We start from the raw sequence: 22563 nt of genomic DNA on the forward strand, positions 1-22563 counted from the left end.
CAAACAGCCTAAAATGATCCAGCACCCAAAAATAAACCATTTCAATTTAAGCTGCCAAGAAAAATAAGCTGTTCGAAACAAACTGTAAATGACATCAGAGATGAAAGCCGAGATGAGCCAAGCGCATTTAATCAGCACTCACACCCAGCACGCATTCAGAGGTTTTATTCGACTTTAGGCTTTCTTTTTTAAAAAAAGAGTAAATCGTACAAAAAATAAGGGAACTAAAAGTACGTATTGCAGGCATCGGCGAGTGTTGGTGTCGGGCGTCTCCACAAACAACGATAAAGACGTCAAGGACCTAAAAGTCCGCCTCATTCTCCAACGCCCGCAGTGTCTTTGACCAGAGCCACTGAAAGGAAAAGGCCCAGAGTTGCATATATTTTTTTAATGAATTAAATGACTTTGCAGACATAATATTTATGAGTCCAGGCAAAACGGCACGTTGTTAAAAAACACAAAGGCAGTTAGTTCACTTGTGTAGATGAAATTTGACTTTCTGGTTCATGTGGTCAGAGTGGTCGGTCCCCCTAAAGCCGCTCGATGTCCCTGTATTTCTTGCGTAAGATGGACACCTGATCCTTAAACAGGACGGGGTCCAGACGGAGCTGAGAGTGAAGCAGTGGCATAAACCCGAACCAGCTGGTGAAAGAGTTCATGCAGGACTGCCTCTGAGCAAAGTGGTCCGGGTCTGCCCACCGGGACGACTTAGAACCCTAAGAGAGAGAGGGAAAGAGAGAGAGAGAGAGAGAGAGAGAGAGCGAGAGAGAGAGAGGGAAAGAGAGAGAGAGAAAGAGAGAGAGAGTGTAAAAGAAGCTATAAGGATAGGTGTTGTTTATGGAGCCCCTGAATGGATGTGGTGTATTTTTTTTTTAGGTAAAAATCTGGTATGCACCCAATACTATGTGGTGAGCCCCTAATACTATCAGGTGAACACCCAATACTATGTGGTGAGCACCTGATACTATCAAGTGAGCATCTGGTACTAATTTAAGTCACTTTATTTGTTCTTGTGCCACCTACTGTGACTCTAAAAAGTCATAAATGCCTTTTTCCATGACGGAATGACAGAGGATAACAAGCACACAAACTTTTTTTTCTATTAGTATCTGGAGCTCACCTGATAGTATTGGGTGCTCACCACATAGTATCGGGTGCTCACCTGATAGTATCTGGTGCTCATCACAAAGTATCTGGTGTCCACCACATAGTATTTGATGCTCACCATATAATGTCTGGTGCTCACCTGATAGTATTGGATTCTCACCATATAGTATCTAGTGCTCATCACATAGTATCTTGTGCTCACCTGATAGTATCGGATGCTCACCACATAGTATTGGATGCTCACCATGTAGTATCTGGCGCTTACCTGATAGTATTGGATACTCATCACATAGTATCAGGTGCTCACCAGAGTATCTGGTGCTCACCACAGAGTATCGGGTGCTTACCACTTAGTGTCTGGTGCTCACTTGATAGTATTGAGCACTCACCTGGTTGTATTTGGTGCGCACCAGATTTTTAGCTAAAAAAATATATATATATGTCTCCTCAGGGGCTCTGTAATTATTAGATAATGTACACTTTAAAAAAATTAATAAATGTCTATTTGAGGAGCTTTTGAGATCCCGATTGATAAAAAACACTGCATTTACAAGTTTAGACGACGTCTTTAACCTAACTAACTCTAATTGCTGGACCATGTTTCTGAAACTGAGGTCACAGAAGCTCATATTTACAGACACTTTGGAGAAATGCCTACAGTGCACTACACCTGTAAAGTACAATTGCGGGGAAACACTGTAAGCCTTGATGTTAGGACCTTAGGGGGCACAAACATGATATGTTAGCTTAGCATTACCTTAGCTTAGTATGTTACATAAGTAAAGTGTGCTATTTAAGCAATAAGCCACAAGAGGCCATGTGTTACTGCAATTTTATCACAGGAACTGCTAAAGGACAAGAATGTTCAGTCACCTGTCATTGTACGTTGCGGTAATTTCATCAACTTTTTAACTTTTTTTGTCATATAATAATGACCGTATCATAACATGGCACTGTTTAGTGCACAAACCCTCACTTTATAAATACATTTGGTCACAAAATTACCATCAGGAGTCTTGTTTAGCGTTAAGGTAATGGCACCCCTCTTCCCACACTGGGGCTGAATCTCAAATGGCTCCCTGTTCCCTACATAGTGCACTATGTAGGAATTTAAATACTGGCTCCTGCACCACAACAAAGCAGAATATAGATAAAACAGTTATTTGGGATTCAGCCACATCCATACTCCACAAATAGTGCACTACTTGGCTGCAGAAGCAAGAACTTCAAAACTTACATAGCACACTATTTAGGGAGTATTTGGGATTCAGCCTGGGTTTGAGTATAATCAAGAAGCAGAAGAACTGGCTGAAGGAAGACGTCCTTTCCAATGAGTATAGACAGTATAGAAGTCACCTTCTTCCAAAATGACTAACCCTCTGGTCATTCCCAAACCATTTCAAAGAATCAAGTATCCCTACAGAACTCACAATTAGGATTTAATACCTGTTTAGCATGAAATCTTCATAGTGGTGTCCAGTATGCCCAATGACCAGGCCTGGATCATTAAGTTATCACGTCACAAATATTTGGTGTGTCCCGACACGGCTACCTTCTTTGGGTGGTCAGCAGAGGTGTGGACTCGAGTCATATGACTTGGACTCGAGTCTCACTTGAGTCACGAATGTGATGACTGGGGACTTGACTCAAGAAAATCAAGAAATTGAGATTCATTTCCTGCCGTAATTCTGACATACATCACCGTTGTCAGATGTCTGTTACTGTGCTTATGATTGGCTTATTATATTTCGGAAGATGTGTGAAGTGTTTAGATTTCAAGTTTGCCTCCATAAACTGGAAGCGAAGCATCAACAGCATCAATGCGCCCTCGATTAGCACTTAAACTCTTACTGGAGAAACTCACCAGGCAAATTGACCATTTTCCTCATGATAGCAAAACAAAAGAGACACAGCTCTCTCTCTTTGACTGATTTTAACTGCTTCTGCAGGTAAAACAAGCGCAACATTCACCACGAGGCTGAAGTTGACTTTTTATTTGCCAACTTCACATTGGAATTTGTTGTTCCACCTTAAATGGTGCAGCATTGAGGCGCTGAAACGTAACTGCTGTGCCATGTTCAGCTCAAATTGATTTTGGTTTCTGTCACCTAAAAATTAAAAAATGAATATACAGCCATACACTGCTAACATGCTGTCACTAAAAGTGTGTGTAATAGTGTTATGGCCTTAAATTAGCTGAAGAATACATACTGACATGTTCAGGACTTGAAGATTAGGACTACTGACTTGGGACTCGACTTAAGATTCGCTTTCACTGACTCGGGATTTGAATCGAGACTCGACTATCTTGACTTGGGACTTGACTCAAGACTTGAGTGTCAAGATCTGAGACTTACTTGTTATTTGCAACTGAGTGACTTGTTCCCACCTCTGGTGGTCAATGACTTTTTTGGCATCACAGCAGGTAACATGAGGGCTATGCAGCACCATGATGGCAGCATACTAACTGCAGTGTTGGGTATGTTTTTTTTCCAAGCGAGACAAAACAATAGCCAGATTAATGAAAACCATAGTAATGAAAGTACAGGTTAGCGTTAGCCCAACAACCAATGCGACATTTCCCTACATAGCGTGCGTCCACTCTTGAGAATGAAGACAATATGAATTGCAATCAGACAGCTGAAACGTACATAACAATGTAAAAGAGCAGCAAACATAAAAACCCAAACTGTCAAGGATAGAAAAGGATAATGCTAAAAGTAATGGAGAAATAATGGAAATAATGGAGTGCTGCATGGACAGAAGGGTGCAGGGACAGAGGGATGGAGGGAGGTATGGAGTGAGCGATTGCTGGAAGAGTGGAGAAGGAATCTGCTGAAGCCCTGCTGGTGCTGCTCGAGCTCCTTCACTATTGAGACATTTATCAAAAGGCTGATAGTGCTGAGTAAGAGAGCAGCCACGGAGCCACGCGCTCTGCCTGGGGGCGATCTATCCATCAGGCCTGCCAGTCCACTTCTGACCGCAGCATGGGAGTCACCTGGGACACACACTCATCTATCTAAACACACACACACACACACACAGGAGCGCACAGACCTGTTGCATCATCGTCTCCTTGTACTGTTTCTTCTGCGTGACTTTGATTGGCGGGAGCTTGGTTACCGCAGAGACGAGGAAGTTCATTAGGATGTCCTCACAGTTGGCCAGCTGGTCCACTATGGAGAGCAGCCGAGTAGGTAGATAGTGAGTGTACAGATAATTATAGTACCTGAGAGAGAGAGAGAGAGAGAGAGAGAGAGAGAGAGAGAGAGAGAGAGAGAGAGAGAGAGAGAGAGAGAGAGAGAGAGCGAGACAGAAAAGAGTGAGCAAGAGAAAGAAAAAAAAATTAAAGAGGGAATTTGACAGAAAGAGAGAGAAAAAAAAGAAAGAAAGAAAGAAAGAAAGAAAGAAAGAAAGAAAGAAAGAAGGAAAGAAAGACAGAGGTAAAGAGAGAGAGAGAAAAAAAGGGAGTAAGAAAGAAAGAGATAGAAAGACAAACAAATGGAGGAAAAAGAGACAGAGAGTGAGCGAGAAAGAAAGAAAGAAAGAAAGAAAGAAAAAGAGGGAATAAGACAGAAAGAGAGAATGAAAAAAAGAAAGAAAGATAGAGAGAGAGAGAGGGACAGAGAGAAATAGAACACCACACAGAGAAAGAGTAGAATACAGACAGACAGATAGATAGAGAGAGAGAGAATGAGAGACAAAGAGGGAATAGAGAGAGGAGAAGGAAGGAGAGAGAGAAATACAGGGAGGGAGATAAAGAGAGTGGCACAGAGAGAAGGCAAGAGAAAAAAGGGAGAGAGAAAAAGAGAGGGACAGAAACAGTAAAAGAGAAAGAGTGAGAGAGATTGAGAGAGAGAGAAAAGGAGAGAGATATTGAGAAAAAGTGTAAAAGAAAGAGTGAAGGAGAAGGAGAAAGAGATTGAAAGAAAGAGAGAGAAGGAGAGAGACAAATAAAGACAAAGAGAGAGAAAGTAAAGGAAAAATAGAATTCCTAAATTAGTAACAATCAGTGATCATCGATAATAATTTAATGATTTGCCTCAACAGTTGTCTCTCTCTCTCTCTCTCTCTCTCTCTCTCTTCTTCTTTCTTGACAGAAGACCCCCCCCACCCACACCCACAGTTGACAGGTGGTCTATCTGGTGTGTGTGGCTGGTTTTCCGCTGGGCTCCTCAGGCCTGTGGTCCACGCTGCAGTCTGTGCTGTGTGAGGTGTGTCAGTTTGAAGGCATGACTGCATGATGTGTGTGTGTGTGTGTGTGTGTGTGTGTGTGTGTGTGTGTATGTGCGCTTCACATTAAAATATAATCCTCGGTTCCATGAAACTTGGGACAGTACGTGAACAGAAAGCAGCGATGTGTAATTCCACTTTGACCCGTATTTAAACCAAAACAGAGCAAAGAAATGATGTTTAATTATTTACCATACCAGTTTTTTAAAAGCTCATTCTAAAATTGATGCCTGCAGCATATTCCAGAAAAAGTGGGGGCGACGTGAGACTAGGAATGTTATTTAAAAAGCATCTTAAACAGGTGAGGCTATCTTTGCCATTATTGTTACCAGTATAAAGTTCAGCAGACCAAGACATTTTGGATGATTCTATGCTTCCAACTTTGTGGGAACAGTTTGGGAACAGCCTTTTCTGTTCCAGCATGACTGAGCCCCAGTGCACAAAGCAAGGTCCATAAAGTCCTGGCTGGGTGAGTTTGGTGAGGAAGAACTTGACTGGCCTGCACAGAGCCCTGACCTCAACCCCATCAAACACCTTTGGGATGAACTAGAACAGAGATTGAGAGCCAGGCCCTCTCGTCCCACATCAGTGTCTGACCTCACAAATGCTCTTCTGGATGAACGGAGAAAAATTCCCACAGACACCCTGCAAAGTCTGTAGAAAGATTCCCAGAAGAGTGGAAGCTGTTATAGCTGCAAGGGGGGGCAACTCCATATTAATGCCTATGGAATGTCATAAGAGCTTCTGTACTTGTAATGTGTAGCTGTCCCAATACTTTTGTCCATATAATGTATGTACATGTGCTGTTTTTCAGAGCTTCACAAAAAGAATTAATTCAAAAAATTCTTCACCTCTGGCGTGGGCCAGTGCCATACCTGTGGTAAAAGGCGGCCCCTGTCAGCACCATTGAGTACTCGTTGGTCCATTTTGAGGTGTAGCCCCACCTCCCCTTCCCTCCATCCCAGTAGTGACTACGTGCAGGATAGCCCACGATCCGCTCCGGAAAACTGTGCCACACGATGAAAGCAAAATCAACCTGCACATACAGAGAAAACAAAACAAAGTGATTTGGTCAGTGCAGTATGTCAAATTATACATTCACCATTCACTTCATCAGAAAACCCTTCCTCATTATAAGCTCCGCCCACCTTGTAGGTCCAGTTTATAGGTGTACAAATACACAATGTAGCCCATCTGTTGCTGCATAGTTACATGAACCCCCCTCTATTGATTCAGTGGTGAATTTCTGGCCACGGGATCACTTTTGACCAGATATTCAGCAGGTGGACCATTCTCAGGTTAACCATGGACCACCACCCAAAAAATTTCCAGCCAAGAGCAGCTCTGTGGTCCTAAACTGAGCATTGGTGAAGAGCTAGAAGATGGCTATCACATGTCAACAGATGGTCCTCAGCAGGGGTGCCCAGTCCTGCTCTTGGAGATCTACCACCCGGCTGAGTTCGGCTCCAACCTTAATCTAGCACATCTGATCCAGTCAATGAAGGTCTTCGGGGCATTAGAGCCAGGTTGGATCTGAATTCTTCAGGGTGGTAGATCTCCAGGACCCTGGTTTACAGACTCTAAGGGTGTTCCTCCATTGCACAAAGCACCAGAAAACCTGAACTGTATTTTTTCTGTTGGTCCCGTAGCAAAAGTTCTGGTTTTATGGAATTGATACAAGTTTAAAATTAGTAATAACAGGACCTAATAGGACTCAAGGAAGATCTGCTCTGTCTTTGATAACACTTTCATCTGAGGTTAATGAAAATAAAAAGCTAAAGATGAAGTCAACAAGCACTATTACCAACAAGCATAGAATGGCATAAAATGACCAAAAAAGAAAATTAAATTGGTAGTCAAGGTTATTGCAATGATATCCAAGTGTCTCTCTACACTCAAAAAATAAACCAATGGGGTTGTTTGACTTAACTGAAAATATGTCGACTTCAAATAAATGAGGTTTTTTGAAATAAATGAACTCTTTAAGTAACTGGTTTACCTAAAACGGACAAAAATGAATGAAAGTCCATTTCAGTTATTGAAAACTGTTTACACTGATAAAAAGACAATCTCATTCCAATGAAACCCAAAAAAATTGCACTGAAATGTTTCAACCATTGAACTATATATACTGACTCTACTGAATTTGATCAAATGGAAATGTGTTGCATAACTGGATTAAGTGTGCAAAACAAACTTAATTTATTTTTTAGTCTAACAGATAGAAAATGAGCTAGAACTAGAACTGTAAGTTCTGTCGGTTCCCACTTGGGTCAGTTTTTGAATGTTCAGTTGAAAAATGTTCATGAGTCATTTAGTGGCCAATTGGCATTTATGATGTAATTAGAATATCTATTTACCTGTTGTATCAGTTCTAACGACGTGCACATACATGATACTATGCAGGTTCTGTGTGGAGAACATACTTTTTTATCACCCCTTCAAAATAAAGTACCCTCAGACAGAAAAGCTAGAAATGCCAGGTCTTTCCTGACTCTGGATATTCAGAGGAAAAAAAAAAAACAGAAGAAAAACTCTTTCACATTCATCACGAGACTGATTAAAGGTTCTGTTTTCCGGAACGCTGCGGAGGAAAGCCTCCTTTGCTCTGTCAGCGCCGGCCTGCGCGCGGATTGAAAAATGAGGCGGCAGAATCGGAGGGAAAGGCTGGAAATGTCGCTCTTAATGTTACATTAAACCCGTGGCGGTGTCGGACGCCACCTCGCAGCGAGATTTACGATGGCATGCAAATAAAGCGGGACCCTCTGGAATCACACGCTCGTCAGATCCCGAGCGGAGCGTGGGGTCGCGTTGAGCACTCGGCCATTCGTTTCATTCATAATGTGTCTGCTTTAATTACAGCTTTGAGAGAGGGAAGAAAAACGAATGACAGACTGAGGGAAGGACGACCCAGCCAAGGACGGCCTCTCTGAGGGCTGCATCGATCATATAGGTGGGCTTCTGTCTTAAAGCCTGTCTCAGGGCCTGAGGTGTGTCATGCATGTGCTCTGCAGAGTGAAAAGGCGTGTTTAAGGTTGCGTATCAGGGTTGAGTGAGCTTCTTCAAAGAGTTCGCTTAGACATGGAGCGTGGGATACATTTCTAAAGGTGGGGCTGGTCATTATTACCCCCTGCAACAGACCACCACCCACCAACAGTTAAAGGACAACAATGTAGGGTTAATTTGCTCTCAGAATCCAATAGTAGTGTGTTTCTGTTTGGAGACAGAGTATCCTGACTGGTAAACCACTTTCCAAGAGTAGCCATCTGAGGGAGGACCTCACTCAGTTGAACTACACATTTTTTCTTCAATAAAATTGATAGAAAAGATTTTTATGGAAATGAGCATGATTTACAGAACTGAAAGCAGACTGAATGCTCATCTTTGTAGGTCAGCAAGAATGTCAACATTTATGAAAAGTGTTTAAATGTCACTTTTTTTTTATTTTTCCCCAATTTTCTCCCCAATTTAGTTGTTTCAAATTCCATAAACTCCCACAATTACACAATACCGCCGGTGCTAGGAGGGCAAGGCTAGCATAGGCTTCCTTCAAGACCTGCGAAGCATCACCACATCTTTTTGAACTGCTGCTCACGCAATGTCAAACAGCCGAACGTGCTTGAAGGAAAGCACCAACCGCCAGATCTGTTACGTCACCTAACAGACCCCCACGCTGACTAGCATCACGCTGATTGATGGGGGAGAAGGGGGGGCCATCCTGCCGACCCAGAGAGAGTGGCCAATTGTGCCCTCTTGGACAGCCACAGAAGGGGTTGAACTTGTGATGTCTTGATGATAGGGCCAATGCTTAGATGGTGGCGCCACTTGGGAGCTCCTGAATGCCATTTGTACTGTCCATTTTTTCTTGGCACGGCCGTCTTTATGGAGAGATGCGAATTGTTTTTACAGTGGGGGGTTCTCACCCTTCCCCTTTCACTCCTCATTGCTCGCTAGCAGCTCAACATTTCTTACACAGAGAGCCAACATTACTCTAGTTAATCTGACAACAAAGGTACTGTGAAAAATGTTTTATTTGATCATATTCATTTAAAACATGCAATATTTTCAGGCTTAACTTAATGTGTAAGGCCTTCAGGAGCTGGACTAACCAATTGGAGAACTCTTTTGGCTAAGTTGATCTCTTGGCTGAGATACTACAGGATCCAGATTGGATCATTTTCTAGATTTTAATTTTGATTGCAGCCAAAACATAGCAATGAAATAAGGGTACTAATGCAATACTTGCAGAAGTTAATTATAACCAAGATAATGGTTTTATTAAATAAAAAGTAACTACAATTACAGGCATGTTATTTGTTTACAGAAATGATCAGGCCTTCTTTGAAGGCCTAGAAAGCACTGAGGGTTCCTCATTGGACTTTATACAGTGATATGGCAGTGAAGGTTTTGGCACATTAAATAGCAACTTGGAAGAATGCAACATTTGTTTTCTAAAAAACATATTGAGGTAGACTGTTTCAGTGTAATAGGTCCAAAAGAGATGCTAGGAGTGGACATTACCCCACACCAGACTGCACTGGATTCTTGCCTTCCAAGTCTAGAATTGGACACCTGCACTAGAAAACCTTCCCTTGTAGCTCCACTTCAGTGGTGTATATACTGTAGCGCACCTTTTGGTGCACAATCAGTGTTAGCTGTGTTAGCTCTTCATCAGCGGTCACTTGCTGGATGTTTTGTGGTGGTGGGTCACTCTCAACTTAACAGTGCTGAAAATGATCAACACCCAATATATGGTCAACAGTGGTCAGAAACTGATCAATCATGAATGGGGTAGAGGGGGGCTGGAAAGAGATGGACTATAGTCTGTACCTGTACACCTACATAGTGGACCTAGAAGGTCGTAAAGTGGACAGAGAGTAGAGGTGGAAGACGGTTTTCTAATAAAGAAGCAAAGTATGAAACATAAACCCACATCACACATCATAATGAATGTTTTCCACTGATCCCCCCAATGCTCTGTGCTGGGAGCAGGAGGGGGGCAGTGGGATTTTCTTTGGGCTTAAGCATGCACATACTTTTGGTGTAATGATCCCTACCACTCATGAAAATTTAAACCCGGCATTACATTTCCCATTTTAATAAGCTAATTAATGAGTCGAAACAATGTAATTATCAATTCTGAGGAGTTCATGGTTCCGTGCCGCACCCAGAATCTTGACAAAAAAAGAAACCCTTATTAAAAACCCGGCAGTCATTTTTCAACACTTTTCAATTATAACGCTCTGGCTGTATAAAGGGCAATCACTGCGACAGATTTTTAAACAGACGGAAGCTTTGTTCCAGATGTGACGGGATTTTCCTAAAGCCGCCGATGCCGTAGCGACCAGGGCCGGATAAAACTTCGGAGGCACGGGTTCTGTAATCTCGGCTGTCTATAAAAGTCAAGTGGATCTGGAGGTGCAGAGCGACTGGGTGCGGTTAATAAAAGATCAGCGGGATGAATTATGAATGGCAGGCTTCAAACACGCACTGGGCCTCTCAGTGCTTAATGAATTTGAGCCGAAGGAGCTCGAAGCTTCTGGGAGGCGATTTGAGCAAGAAGAGCCGATTGGATGATGGATTTATAGGCATGCTGTCTTCATTAGCTTCTCCTTCTCATTAGGGGTCTGCTGTGTTTGGGCTGTTCAAATACATATATTTTTGATCAGGGGTGTCTTAAGAAGCTCTCAATAACCCAGCGGTTGGTTCAGATTGAGGGGGAACTCTGGCCAAAATGATTTCGTCATCCCTGTGATGTCTAAATCAGTGGTTCTCAAACTGGCCCTCTGAGATGGTCGGCATTTTTGCTTGATCCCAACTCTCGATACATAGGGACGCTTTTGATAGAGACGAGATCTGGATTAGTCTGAGAGACATTAGTGGTTTATCTGTTAAAGGAATCATATAAATGTAATGAGATGATTATCTAATTACCAAGTAAAATTCTGGATTTCCACAACATAATGTTCTGGTTGCCAGATAGTACCCTGGTAAACCAACAATAAAACATACCTAATAACACATAAACTAGCCCCACACACACACTAGAAACCCCTAGGTTTCTCCTAGGTTCTCCTTTCTGGAGTACATTCAGAGTTTGAGTTGGCCATCTTCCAGCCCTTTGTCAATAATCACCTAACTTATTAACCCAAAAGTCTTGTCATCAGAGAATGACCAATAATCAGATGGGCAGAGAGTAGCAGATGGACCACAGTGGTGACAGATGGGCTACAGTCTGCAAATGTACACCTATATAGTGGACCTCATAAAGTGGTCAATGAGATGAAGTACAATACTGTGCAACAGTCAGAGACCAATCTTACAGAGCCCTACGTGGCCACACCTTATTAATGTGTGGGAATGACATCCTAATGTGTGGCCACAACTAAGGCATGGGAATGAGATAATTAAGTCATGGCCATGACTTAATGAGGTGTGGGAATGAGATCATGCCTTACTAAGTCGAGGCCATGCCTTAAGATCTTGTTCCCATGCCTTACTAAATTGTGGCCACACATTAGAATCTTATTCCCACACGTTACTAAGTAATGGCAACAAATTGTGATCTCGTTCCAATGCTTTACTAAGTCATGGCCATGACTTAAGTATCCTGTTCCCATGCCTTACTAAGTAGTGGCCATTACTTAATTATCTTGTTCCCGTGCCTTACTAAGTCGTGGACACGCATTATTTTTATTTATACAGGATGTCACCAGCAGGGCTCTGTACAATCTTCATTTATTTCTCACAGTGGAAGGATCATTAACATGTGGGAACGAGATCCCAATGCATGGCCATGACTTAGTGAAGTGCGGGAATGAAATAATTAAGTCGTGGCCATGATTTAGTGAGGCGTGGGAATGAGATCAGGCATTGCTAAGTCATGGCCATGCATTAGGATCCTGTTCCCAAACCTTACTAAGTAATGGCCATGCATTAAGATCTCATTCCCATGGCCATGACTTAGTTATCTTGTCCCACACCTTACTAAGTCATGGCCATGACTTAAGTATCCTGTTCCCGTGCCTTACTAAGTCGTGGACACGCATTATTTTTATTTATACAGGATGTCACCAGCAGGGCCCCATACAATCTTCATTTATTTCTCACAGTGGAAGTATTATTAACTTGTGGGAACAAGATCCTAAAACATTGGCCATGACTTAGTAAGGCATGGGAATGAGATCATGACTAAGTCATGGCCATGCATTAGGACCTTGTTCCCACACAGTACTAAATAATGGCCACGCATTAAGATCTCGTTCGTACGCCTTATTAAGTTGTGGCCATGACTTAATTGTCGTGTTCCACACATTATTTTTATTGATACAGGATGTCACCAGCAGAGCTCTGTACAATCTTCATTTATCGGATGTCCTTTCAAAACAGAAGTTAAGTTGAAGTTACTCCTTTTTTCGTTGTCAAGAAAAAAAGGAGAAAATATATTTAACAGTTCGACAAAATTTAATCTGGAAATGCAGAAACACCTGCGGACGTTTTCAGATCCGAAGCAGCTTGATTTTCTCCTCTCTCTCGAAGACAAAAGCTTCAAATATTATTTATCTGACGTGGAACAGTTTTGTGGTCTACCAACCGTTATTAAGAGTCATATTTTCAATTAGTTTCATTTGACTTTCTCTTTGCTTATGCAGGTGGATTATGTTATATCAAATCTCATCAGAAATATCGCCTGAAAAATGAATCATTTATACGAAATGGCTGTTTTGACTGGTAATCAAATAAATGAATGGTCGTCTCTGACTTCTGCACAGTACTGTACAAAGTAGAGGTTCCTAATAAAGTGAATGAATAAAGATTCATGGCGCTGTAAGGAGCTGAATGCTTGTGAATTAATCTCTCCTGGCAGTTCTTTCAGCCTGAGTATTGATCATGCTAATCAAATGCTCCGCCATTACATAATTCATATACATTTTTGCCTTTCAGAACAGCTTAGTGGCAAACCCTGTATATGCACTGTAAGCATTTCGTATCAGCCGCAGACTTTCATGTGGTTAAGAGTAATTTGCTTATTAATCTCCGAAGCTTTTTTTTCCAAATGTGTGATGTGTAATGAATAAACGTTAGCCATGTTTCTCATGACTAGCCAAGAAAACGGGCCAGAAAAACATGGTTCCTTTGTTTCAGACAACAGCGTGGGCCAAGTGATGTATAAACAGAAAATTACTTCATTTATTTATCTGTATGTTTGCCAGCAGATCTTTCCCAGACTTATTTTCTCTTCTCTTTTCTCCAACCACAGAACTCCACTCTCTGGCATTGAGACTGCACAGCTCTTGTAGTTCACTTGGAAGCAGGGTCCCATTGGCTGGTGGTCCTGCCTCTGGTGTATCAGGATTGAGAGGCCATGTATTCTTATTGGACTTCTTCACATCTTTTACTACCCAGCCAGAAAAGCGATGCTTAATAACTGGAGGATCACAACCAACTTCTTTTCTTTTTCTTTCCCATGCTCCCACTGGTTCTGCCAGTGGTTTCCAGTATTTTAACAAAGCTCGACACGTACTCCTGCAAATCAGGTCAAGATGTTGAAGCAGTAATGGCATGGCGTCAGTGTTAAATAATGGCACAAAGAAGGTTCTCAGTGGCTCACCAGATACAGTATGACTTCCAAGCGTAACTGCTGGGCCTACATTCATATTAACAGTGGGGGGTGGGGGTGGGGGGGGGTCACTAAATAGCTTAATAACCACTTCAGTGTTCACCGTTGGACCATCGTACCACTCAAAAATCTCCTCTTCTACGTCCCTACCAACACATTTGGATGTTAGTTTAACTCTTTTATGAACACAATTACATTAGTTTTTTGTTTTTCAACCAATCACATTTCTGTGTTTAGCAAACAGGAAAAAAAAAATAAACAGGCTCTGATTTATATATACATTAAACACATATTTTAAACAGACATTTAAAAACACTAATTTTTTTCACACCAAAATAATGTATGCAAGTTTAATTTTTAAAACAATGTTATAATTACATTAATATCTAGGCTGAATGAAGTTCTAATAAACTTAATATTCAGAAAAAGGTTAAAATATAATTTATATTCAGAATGAAATAGTCCAATAGTCCAAATTTATGATACGATTAAAATCCAGAATGTTTTTATATATATATATAAAAAATACATATTATGTAATAACTACTGTAAAAAGACAGATATAATACATTATTTGACCTTAATAACTTCTTGTTGTTCCCAATATAACTGAAATATTCAAAACAGCCAAAATACCTTTCATTGTCTGGTTTATAATTAAGTCTACATTGCATGAGTTTATCAAATGAAGTAAATTCTTAATGTGACGAGTAATTTTGGACGCATTTCTACACTCGAATGGAGCTTCCTTTGTTTCAGTCTCACTTCGAGCCTCTTCCTGTCATCCTTTTTCCCCTTTTCTCTTTTGCTTTCCTTCCTTCATTCACCCCCCCCAACCCAGCCCCATCCTCCCTCTTCCCCACCCTCCTCATCTCTCCGTCTCCTTCTCAGACACGTATTATTGTCTTATTAAATTATGCAGCCAAGAGCAATTAAAAGCGAATCCAGCAGCTCGCTGATCCTGCGCTGGGTAAATATCATGGCTGCTCTAATTGAATCTGAGGAGAGAGAATTGACATTAACAAAGTGCATGCACAAATACAAAACACGGCAACAAGGGAAGGGACAATATGTTCTGCATAACAAACGGCATTGGAAAAACACACACGCTCACACATGCAAAGAATAAAATAAGCTGATTAAAAAAAGCTGATTTAAAAAAAGAGGAGATAAACAGCGAGAGGACGAGAGAGAGAGATAGAAAGTGAGAGAGAGAGAGAGAGAGAGAGCGAGAGATTGATCAAGTATTTTTAGTGTGTGGGTTTTGTTTTATTTATGAAGAAGAAAAGAAGATATTCTTGAGAGTTTTGTTTTACAGTCTAACAGATCCTTCGAACAAAGGAGGTGCAGCTTTTTCTTCAAAAGAAGCTGAAGATCCCCAGCGGCGGTACAGAAGTGGATTTATATAATAGAGCGAAAGCAGGAACACTGAACAGCGCGTTTATGTGCACTAACCTTCAGTACATTTGCCCATTAAATATGAAGAATAGGTTAATGTTCATATCTACTGATACATGTTCATCATTACATGAGACTAAAATGAACTATACTAGACGTAGAATTGGACTGAACTGAGCTTAAACCTTAAGGTAAGGGGAGGGAAAGGCTGAAAGGTGAGGGAAAGGACCTGCCCCAGGTGGAGGAGGTTATGTATCTCTGGGTCTTCTTCACGAGTGAGATTGGCTGCAGGCTGGGACAGGCGGCAGCAGTAATGCGGTCACTGTATCGGACTGTAGTGGTGAAGAGGGAGCTGAGCCCCCTCTGAGATACATCCTGACCCTCACCTGTGGTCATGAGCTTTGGGTAATGACCGAAAGAATGAGATCCAGAAAACAGGCGGCGGAAATAAGCTTTCTTTGCAGGGTGGTGGGCTGCACTCTACTTAATAGGGTGAGGAGCTCGCTCATCCAGGAGGATCTCAGAGTACAGCCGCTACTTCTGCACACTGAGAGAAGCCAGTTGAGGCATCTGATCAGGATGCCCCCCAGACGCTTCCCGGTGGGGGTTTGCCTCTGGGGTTGTCCTAGGACCCGCTGGAGGGATTATATCTCCAAGTTGGCCTGGGAACGGCTGAGGGTCCCCCAGAATGAGCTGGAGAAAGTTGCGGGGGACAGGGTCATCTGGAATTCTCTCCCACCTGCTACCACAACTCTATCTGGATTAAGCAGTTGAAGATGATGAATGAATGAATGGGGGGGTGGGGGGACAGGGCTGGAGAGTTGTTCCACCAAACAAACACTTGCCCTACAGCAACATGGAACCAATGGCAGAAATTTTGGAGTGGCATCTGGGGTTGCCAATCAGATGTCAGGCAGGGGGGAGCTAGCCACTCCAACCACCCCTTCAAAACTGTGCATGCCTGGCTGTAATATTCGGATGGGGGGGTTGGTAAGTTAGTGCCAGTGAATAGTGCAAAACATCTGAGTCTTTTTGCTTTAACTTTCTATCGTGCACAAACTTGCCTAACTAATGCAGCATAGAAATGTGGTTCAATTCATTCCTGAATCTGTAGAGTTGCTCTTTCCATTGCATCTTATTGTGAGATCTTATTGTACGTGACTCACATCCGGAGTAATGAGGCTCTGAAGAGGGGCTGAGATACACATCAACTGCCTTTCACCATGTGTAGTTGGTGAGCTTGTGTGTCCATCTACATTTTGTGTGAAACTGACCAATGGACACTCAGGAAATCACTAAGAACAGACCCATCATGCCGGAAAGCCTTCATTCTTCATTCACTCGACAGTGGAGACACATGTGAAATGGCATGCAGAGAGTTTACAGCTGCTGAAGTTGCTGCAGCAGTTTTGAAAAGTAGTGGCAAAGATAAAGGAGCCTTTTGATAACATGTGGGTATCATTTTATATGCAAGTGCCTTTAAAGGACAATTTAAAAAGATACACACTTAAAAAAAGATGGTTCTTTAGTAAAGAAAATGAGTCTATATAGAACCATGAACACATAGAACCCTCTGTATGATTAAAGGGTTCATTGCATCATGAAAGGGCTACTCAGACTGATGGAGAATGTGCTGAAGATGGTGCTATTTAGAACCTTTTTGAAAAGGGTTCTATATAGCACCAAAAAGGGTTCTTTTATTGTTATGATGTCAAGCTTGTAACAATAGCAGAACCCTTTTTGTGCTGTACAGAACCCAAGGTGCTATTCAGAACCATATATAACAAATTCTCCATCTATCTGACGAACTTTTCACCATGCAAAGAATCATTTAAACATGCAAAGAGTTCTTTGAGTGTTCAAGGCTCAATATAGAACCATTGTCTTTATTTAAGAACTTTTATTCTGGTTTGTTGCTACAAAAAATTCTACAGTTTGACTGGCTATAAATCAAACCTTTGTGAATGTTCTCAAGTGAGATAACATTTACATTGATTAAGAAGAATAAAGTGGAACAGAAGAAAAATGACCCCTGAAAAGAGCCTAAGAGTAAAAAAGTTGGTTTTGTTTTTGCAACAATTGTTTCTTTTTTTGTTTTCCTTTTAAAACTTGTAGGACGTATTGGTTTCTGTTGACTGCTGAAACCACTGAGAGTAATGATCAGCCAGTTAATTACCAGCATCTGACCTGTTAAGGCTTAATTGGAGCATTACGAGGGTGTCATCATGTCCCTTTATACTGAAGTGTTACCATGCTTGTATATTGTTCTTGGTTTATTGTTAAAATTCTCCATGGTTTATTGTGAATAACAGTGTACATCCGAGAGAGGATCTACCGAAAACAGCTAAAGAGATGAAAGAGCAATAGATGTCACTTTCAAGTGCTGAACACAGGCTTTGCCTTACTGGTTGAAACAAAGTAGGACTTGTTTACCTCATTGGTGGATGATGGGACAGATTCTTACCTCATTGGTGGACAGAACGGAGTCTTCATCCAGGCTGAGCACCGCATCCGTCCTGATGACGTCATGAGGGAAAAAGCGGCCACTCATTGTCTAGAAGAACAGCAAGAGGAAATCAGAGATGGTCAGGAACTGCGTCTGAGACCACCTTTCATTTCTTTATCTTCCAGTCAAAACAGATATTACATATTTTGATTTTTATTTCCGAGCAGATCAGATACAAGATAATCCACTTATATAGAAGTCAAACGTAAATAATAAGCAAAAAATCTTGAGTTTAAAAATGGTTAAAAGACACAGAGAAACTAGGACTCTTAGCAACCACCTGGAAGACCTGGTAGACACCAAAACTGCCCCCATCAGATAAACAGCACTTAAAGCTTTCATCTTTGAGAGAGAGGAGAAAATCAAGCTGCTTCAGATCTGAAAACATCCACAGGTGTTTCTGTCCATCCTTCCACTGTGAGAAGACGACTCAGCGCTATGGGTCTGAAAGGATGTGTAGCTGTTCAAGAAGAACCTCACTGAGAAAAGGAGACGGACACATCAAACAAAGGAGCTGAACAATGGACTGACCACCTCAGAGTCCAGACCTCAACATCACTGAATGTGTTCACTGGGATCATGAGAGGCAGAAAATGCCACTTCTAAGGTATGGAAAAACATCGTCAAAAAACCGAAAGCGAGTCTTCTGAAAAGAATGGCAGCTATATTAAAAGGTCAAGAATGCTGACCACCCCATTGTCCAGACCTCAGCATCATTGAATGTGTTATTACATGGAGTATAAGAAGCAGAAAATGAAACCAACTACTAAGACTGAACTTTGGAGGTGTGTAAAATATCTGTTGTTCAGTCCCATAATAATAATAATTAGGTGGTGTGTCCCAATACTTTTGTCTATGTAGTGTACCATATTATATACATATCGCTGTTGTTGGAAGAAAACCTCGTAACATAATGTGAAAATACCTGTTGCCCTTTACATTTTATGTAAATTTCATGACGATTGGACTACAAGAAATGACCCAAAATGACTTGGAAAAAAATCTGGTTCCATTGACTTACATTAAAACTAAAGTAGGCTTTTTCCTTCTCCTGTAAAGTTACCATTTTGGAGATACGAGGTTTTCTTCCGACAACAGCACTAATATAGTTGTACAATTTGGTGACTTAAAATTATCCAACTTTAAGAATTGACAAGGAGCATCTAAATCCATCAAAATACTCCCCACCAGCAGTGATTTTTCTGTCAAAGAAAAAAAAAAACTAATTCATCTTCACCTCATCATTCATTGCCTTCATTATCGAGACATCTGTTTCCGTGTTTTGTTTAGATCATGTGAAAAATCGCACCGAAATAATGTGGCAAACTGCAAACAGCTCTAAGCTGTAAAAGTGCAATATCTCCTTCAACTTATGACAGGCTGCCATAAAAACAGCAGCTCCAGAGCGCTAGTCTTCAGCTCTGCTGTTCTGACATTAAGGCCTATATATTTCCCCAGGCTTGTGACAGGCTTAATGAAGACTGAGAACCTTCAACATGGAGAATACAGAGCATTGCTCACATCAGAGTCAGGGCTGGGCACAGTACTTTTGGCTGAAAGCTGAATACACTATCCTAAGTATTCAGTAACGTATTTCATTACAAAACATGAAAATAATGTATTCAGAATACATTTAGTAAACTAAATGTTTACTAAGTAAACAATTCCCATATCCCAACAACAAATTCAAAGCAAATTTGACCACAAAGTGGATAACTACGCCACTTTTTGTTGACATGTATGTAACAAAATGCATGCGCAAGTCCAGCACAACAAGAATGCAAAGATGAACACGTCCACTACTGAGGAGACTGTTCAGTTCAGTCACCCCTCAAAAGAGTTTAATGATGCTGAGATTAACAACTGACTCACAAGTTTGATTTATCAGTCTACTCAGGCTTTAGCATGAACTTTTTGTTTATAAAGTTTTGTTTGTTTTTTGTTTTTGTGTCTGGCCATTTTTAAATTAGTTGATAAACAAGCACTGATGGTGTTTCTTTAAAAGAGTGTACTTTTGTCATTCAGTGGGTAAGTCTTCTAAAGGTGTTCTCCTAAAAATGAGAAGGTACTGTATTCTGAATACTGCCTTTACAAAATGTAGCTTGGAGTGCATACAGATAATTAATTTCCGTATTCTCAAAACAAATTCCTAATGCTTGCATTCCGCTACACCCCAACCCTGATCACAGCTCACATAAACCACTCTGTGGGAAGAAGGCTTTAATTCAGTTCTGTCAAAAATGATATCAGCACTGTTTATTTTGTAATTGGATACACAGTTATTGCCAAAGCTGTTGGTTCCTTGGCTAATGTTAGAATTTGTTTGCCACTGAAAACCTTCTACATATTGTCGCTGTAGAGATACTTGTTTTTCTTTGGACAGCGATGATATGCTGTATTTAAATATAATGTAATAAAATAGTAGTTTTGGAAAGCTGTTAGACCAGACAGTAAGCATCTCTACTTTATTGTACCAGTTTTGTGTAAGTTTATATGTAAGTTTGTACGTAAAGTCCTTACTAAGACCTTGGTTAACACCAGTTGGGCACATCACCACTGAAATCGCAATGTTTCTTTCCATTCAACACATAACAACGGCAAGATTACGCCCATATTAACGAGATCACCCAACAACCAATTAAACATTTACCTTAATGAAGACATAAAATCAAACAGCTGAAATATACAAAGATAGAGTAAAGCAGCAAATTGTTGCTGGAGAAAATGAAGCAGGCATTTAGGAAAGACATGGAGAGCTTCAAGATCATGATTGGCCTCAACACAATGACAAATTAGGTCATTTTTTCCACTTTGCTGCTAGTCAAGCTCCCACGGCGAGTCAAAACAGCTGGGTAGATTTTCTCATAATTGATCATGGGGCCCCCTGGTGGCTTGGGCCCCTGGGCACGCACCCATAAAACCCTTTATGATCTGGATCTGCTTATACCTGCTTAGGGGGAGGAGTAAATATTGAGTAACTACTAAGCTGAACGTTAAAACTAGTTTGTGTGGTGCACCTTCTTCAGATTTAGTAACATGTAAACCTGAACTTAGTAAAAACCTTACATTCTAACTAGCCTATGGTTGACTTACGTACTGCTGGTGCAACTGGACCCTGGGCTATAAACTTTATATATTCAATTAAACACTAATATTGCAATAAATACAAATTTAAAAAATAAACAAAACATTGTCATTTGATGTGTGTGAGTGTGTTAGCTTAACCATTTCCAAAGCTCTCCTCAAGCAAGTCTAGTATACCATCCAATATCAAGTTTATCTAAGCAATTCTTTATTAAATTAGGTCAGGTCTTAAATTAGTCTACCAGATCCAGTAGGTGGTTGTTAGGAGTCTCCGTTTTTTTTTAAAATCTTTTAGTAATTTTTCAAACTCCTGTTTTTCATTTTATTTCCCTTCGACCTTCCCTGATCTTATGCAAGTGGATTGTCTTTTGTCTAGTTTTCTGAGAAACACCTTCTAAATGATGAATACCTCATACTTTTAACTGTAAATTAACGAAAAGAAGGGTGATCTTTAACTTTTGCACAGCACCGGATGCACTCAAACACACACACTCACTCTTTCTTTGTCTAAGAGCTTATTTGTCATCTTACTGCTTCATCGACAGCACCCTAATGGCTATAAGATGCGCTTCAGGACACAGAAAGAAAGAGAGAGAGAGAATCAGACAGGTGTGCCTGTGTGCCGCTCACCCTGACTGGTCTTTTCCAGAACATTCCACATCCCCTCTTTCACTTCCTCTCACTCTACTACTGTCCTATCCCACTGATTAGGGTGTTACCACGGCGACTGAGCTGTCACTCACTTCCTCGCGGCACTGGAGGTCTCTCCCAGGTCCTCTTTCACATGCCATCCCTGCACTGTTGACAGTCTGATTAAGCTTTGGGCCATTTGGCAGCGATCCAACATAGCACCTCTTTAGTACTAGGTTTTTGGCTGACTGACATAAAAAAGACTGTTTAACCGTCAGGAGTGGCAGCAATCGCTGGCAGTAACAAAAGCATAGTGTAATTAATTTGGCTTGACAAAGCCAACTTACTGTCCTGTTTATCTTCTTCTTATTGAGTCGGCTTAACAAAAGTCAGATCCACATATCCTGCAACCATAGGAACAGCCTAGCAGCATCTTAGCAACCACCTGGAATACGATACCAGTGACCTAGCAACACCTTAGCAACCACCTCTGATAACAAAACAATGGCTTAGGAACAACTTGGCAACCAACTGGAATACTGTAGCAATGGCCTAGCAATACCTTAGTAACCACCTGGGATACCATAGCAATGACCTATCCATTGCTATGACATTCACAGTCTCCTGAAATCAATAGAAATAGCCTAGCAACACCTTAGCAACTACCTGGAATACCATACCAGTGACCTAGCAACACCTTAGCAACTGCCTGGGATACCATACCAATGGCCTATCTATTGCAGTGATATTCAGAATTTCCTGCAACCATAGGAATGGCCTGGCAACAACTTAGCACCCACCTTGAATTCCATACCAATGGCCTAGCAACACCTTAGCAACCACCTGAGACAACATAGCAATGGCCTATTTACATTTTAGCAACCGCCTGGAATACCATAGCAATGACCCAGCAACACTTTAGCAACCATCTGGGATACTGGAGCAATCGCCTAGCAATACCTCAGCAACCACCTGGGATACTATA

At 41.2% G+C, this 22563-nt stretch overlaps 1 protein-coding gene across 1 annotated transcript in view; it reads right to left on the minus strand.

Annotated features, from left to right (window-relative positions):
- Window positions 1-208: 208 nt before the first annotated feature.
- LOC118815270 (exostosin-1) overlaps window positions 209-22563 on the minus strand; it is a 327211-nt gene continuing 304856 nt past the window's right edge. Inside the window, exons 8-11 of the mRNA XM_036581272.1 lie at window positions 17823-17912; window positions 6216-6376; window positions 4165-4336; window positions 209-716 (exon numbers count right to left, since the gene is read on the minus strand). Coding sequence (XP_036437165.1) covers window positions 531-716; window positions 4165-4336; window positions 6216-6376; window positions 17823-17912 — 609 coding nt within the window. The 3' untranslated portion in view covers window positions 209-530. The remainder of the gene's footprint in view (window positions 717-4164; window positions 4337-6215; window positions 6377-17822; window positions 17913-22563) is intronic.

Source organism: Colossoma macropomum, unplaced genomic scaffold (genome assembly GCF_904425465.1).
Source record: "Colossoma macropomum unplaced genomic scaffold, Colossoma_macropomum, whole genome shotgun sequence".
Lineage (NCBI taxonomy): Eukaryota > Metazoa > Chordata > Actinopteri > Characiformes > Serrasalmidae > Colossoma > Colossoma macropomum.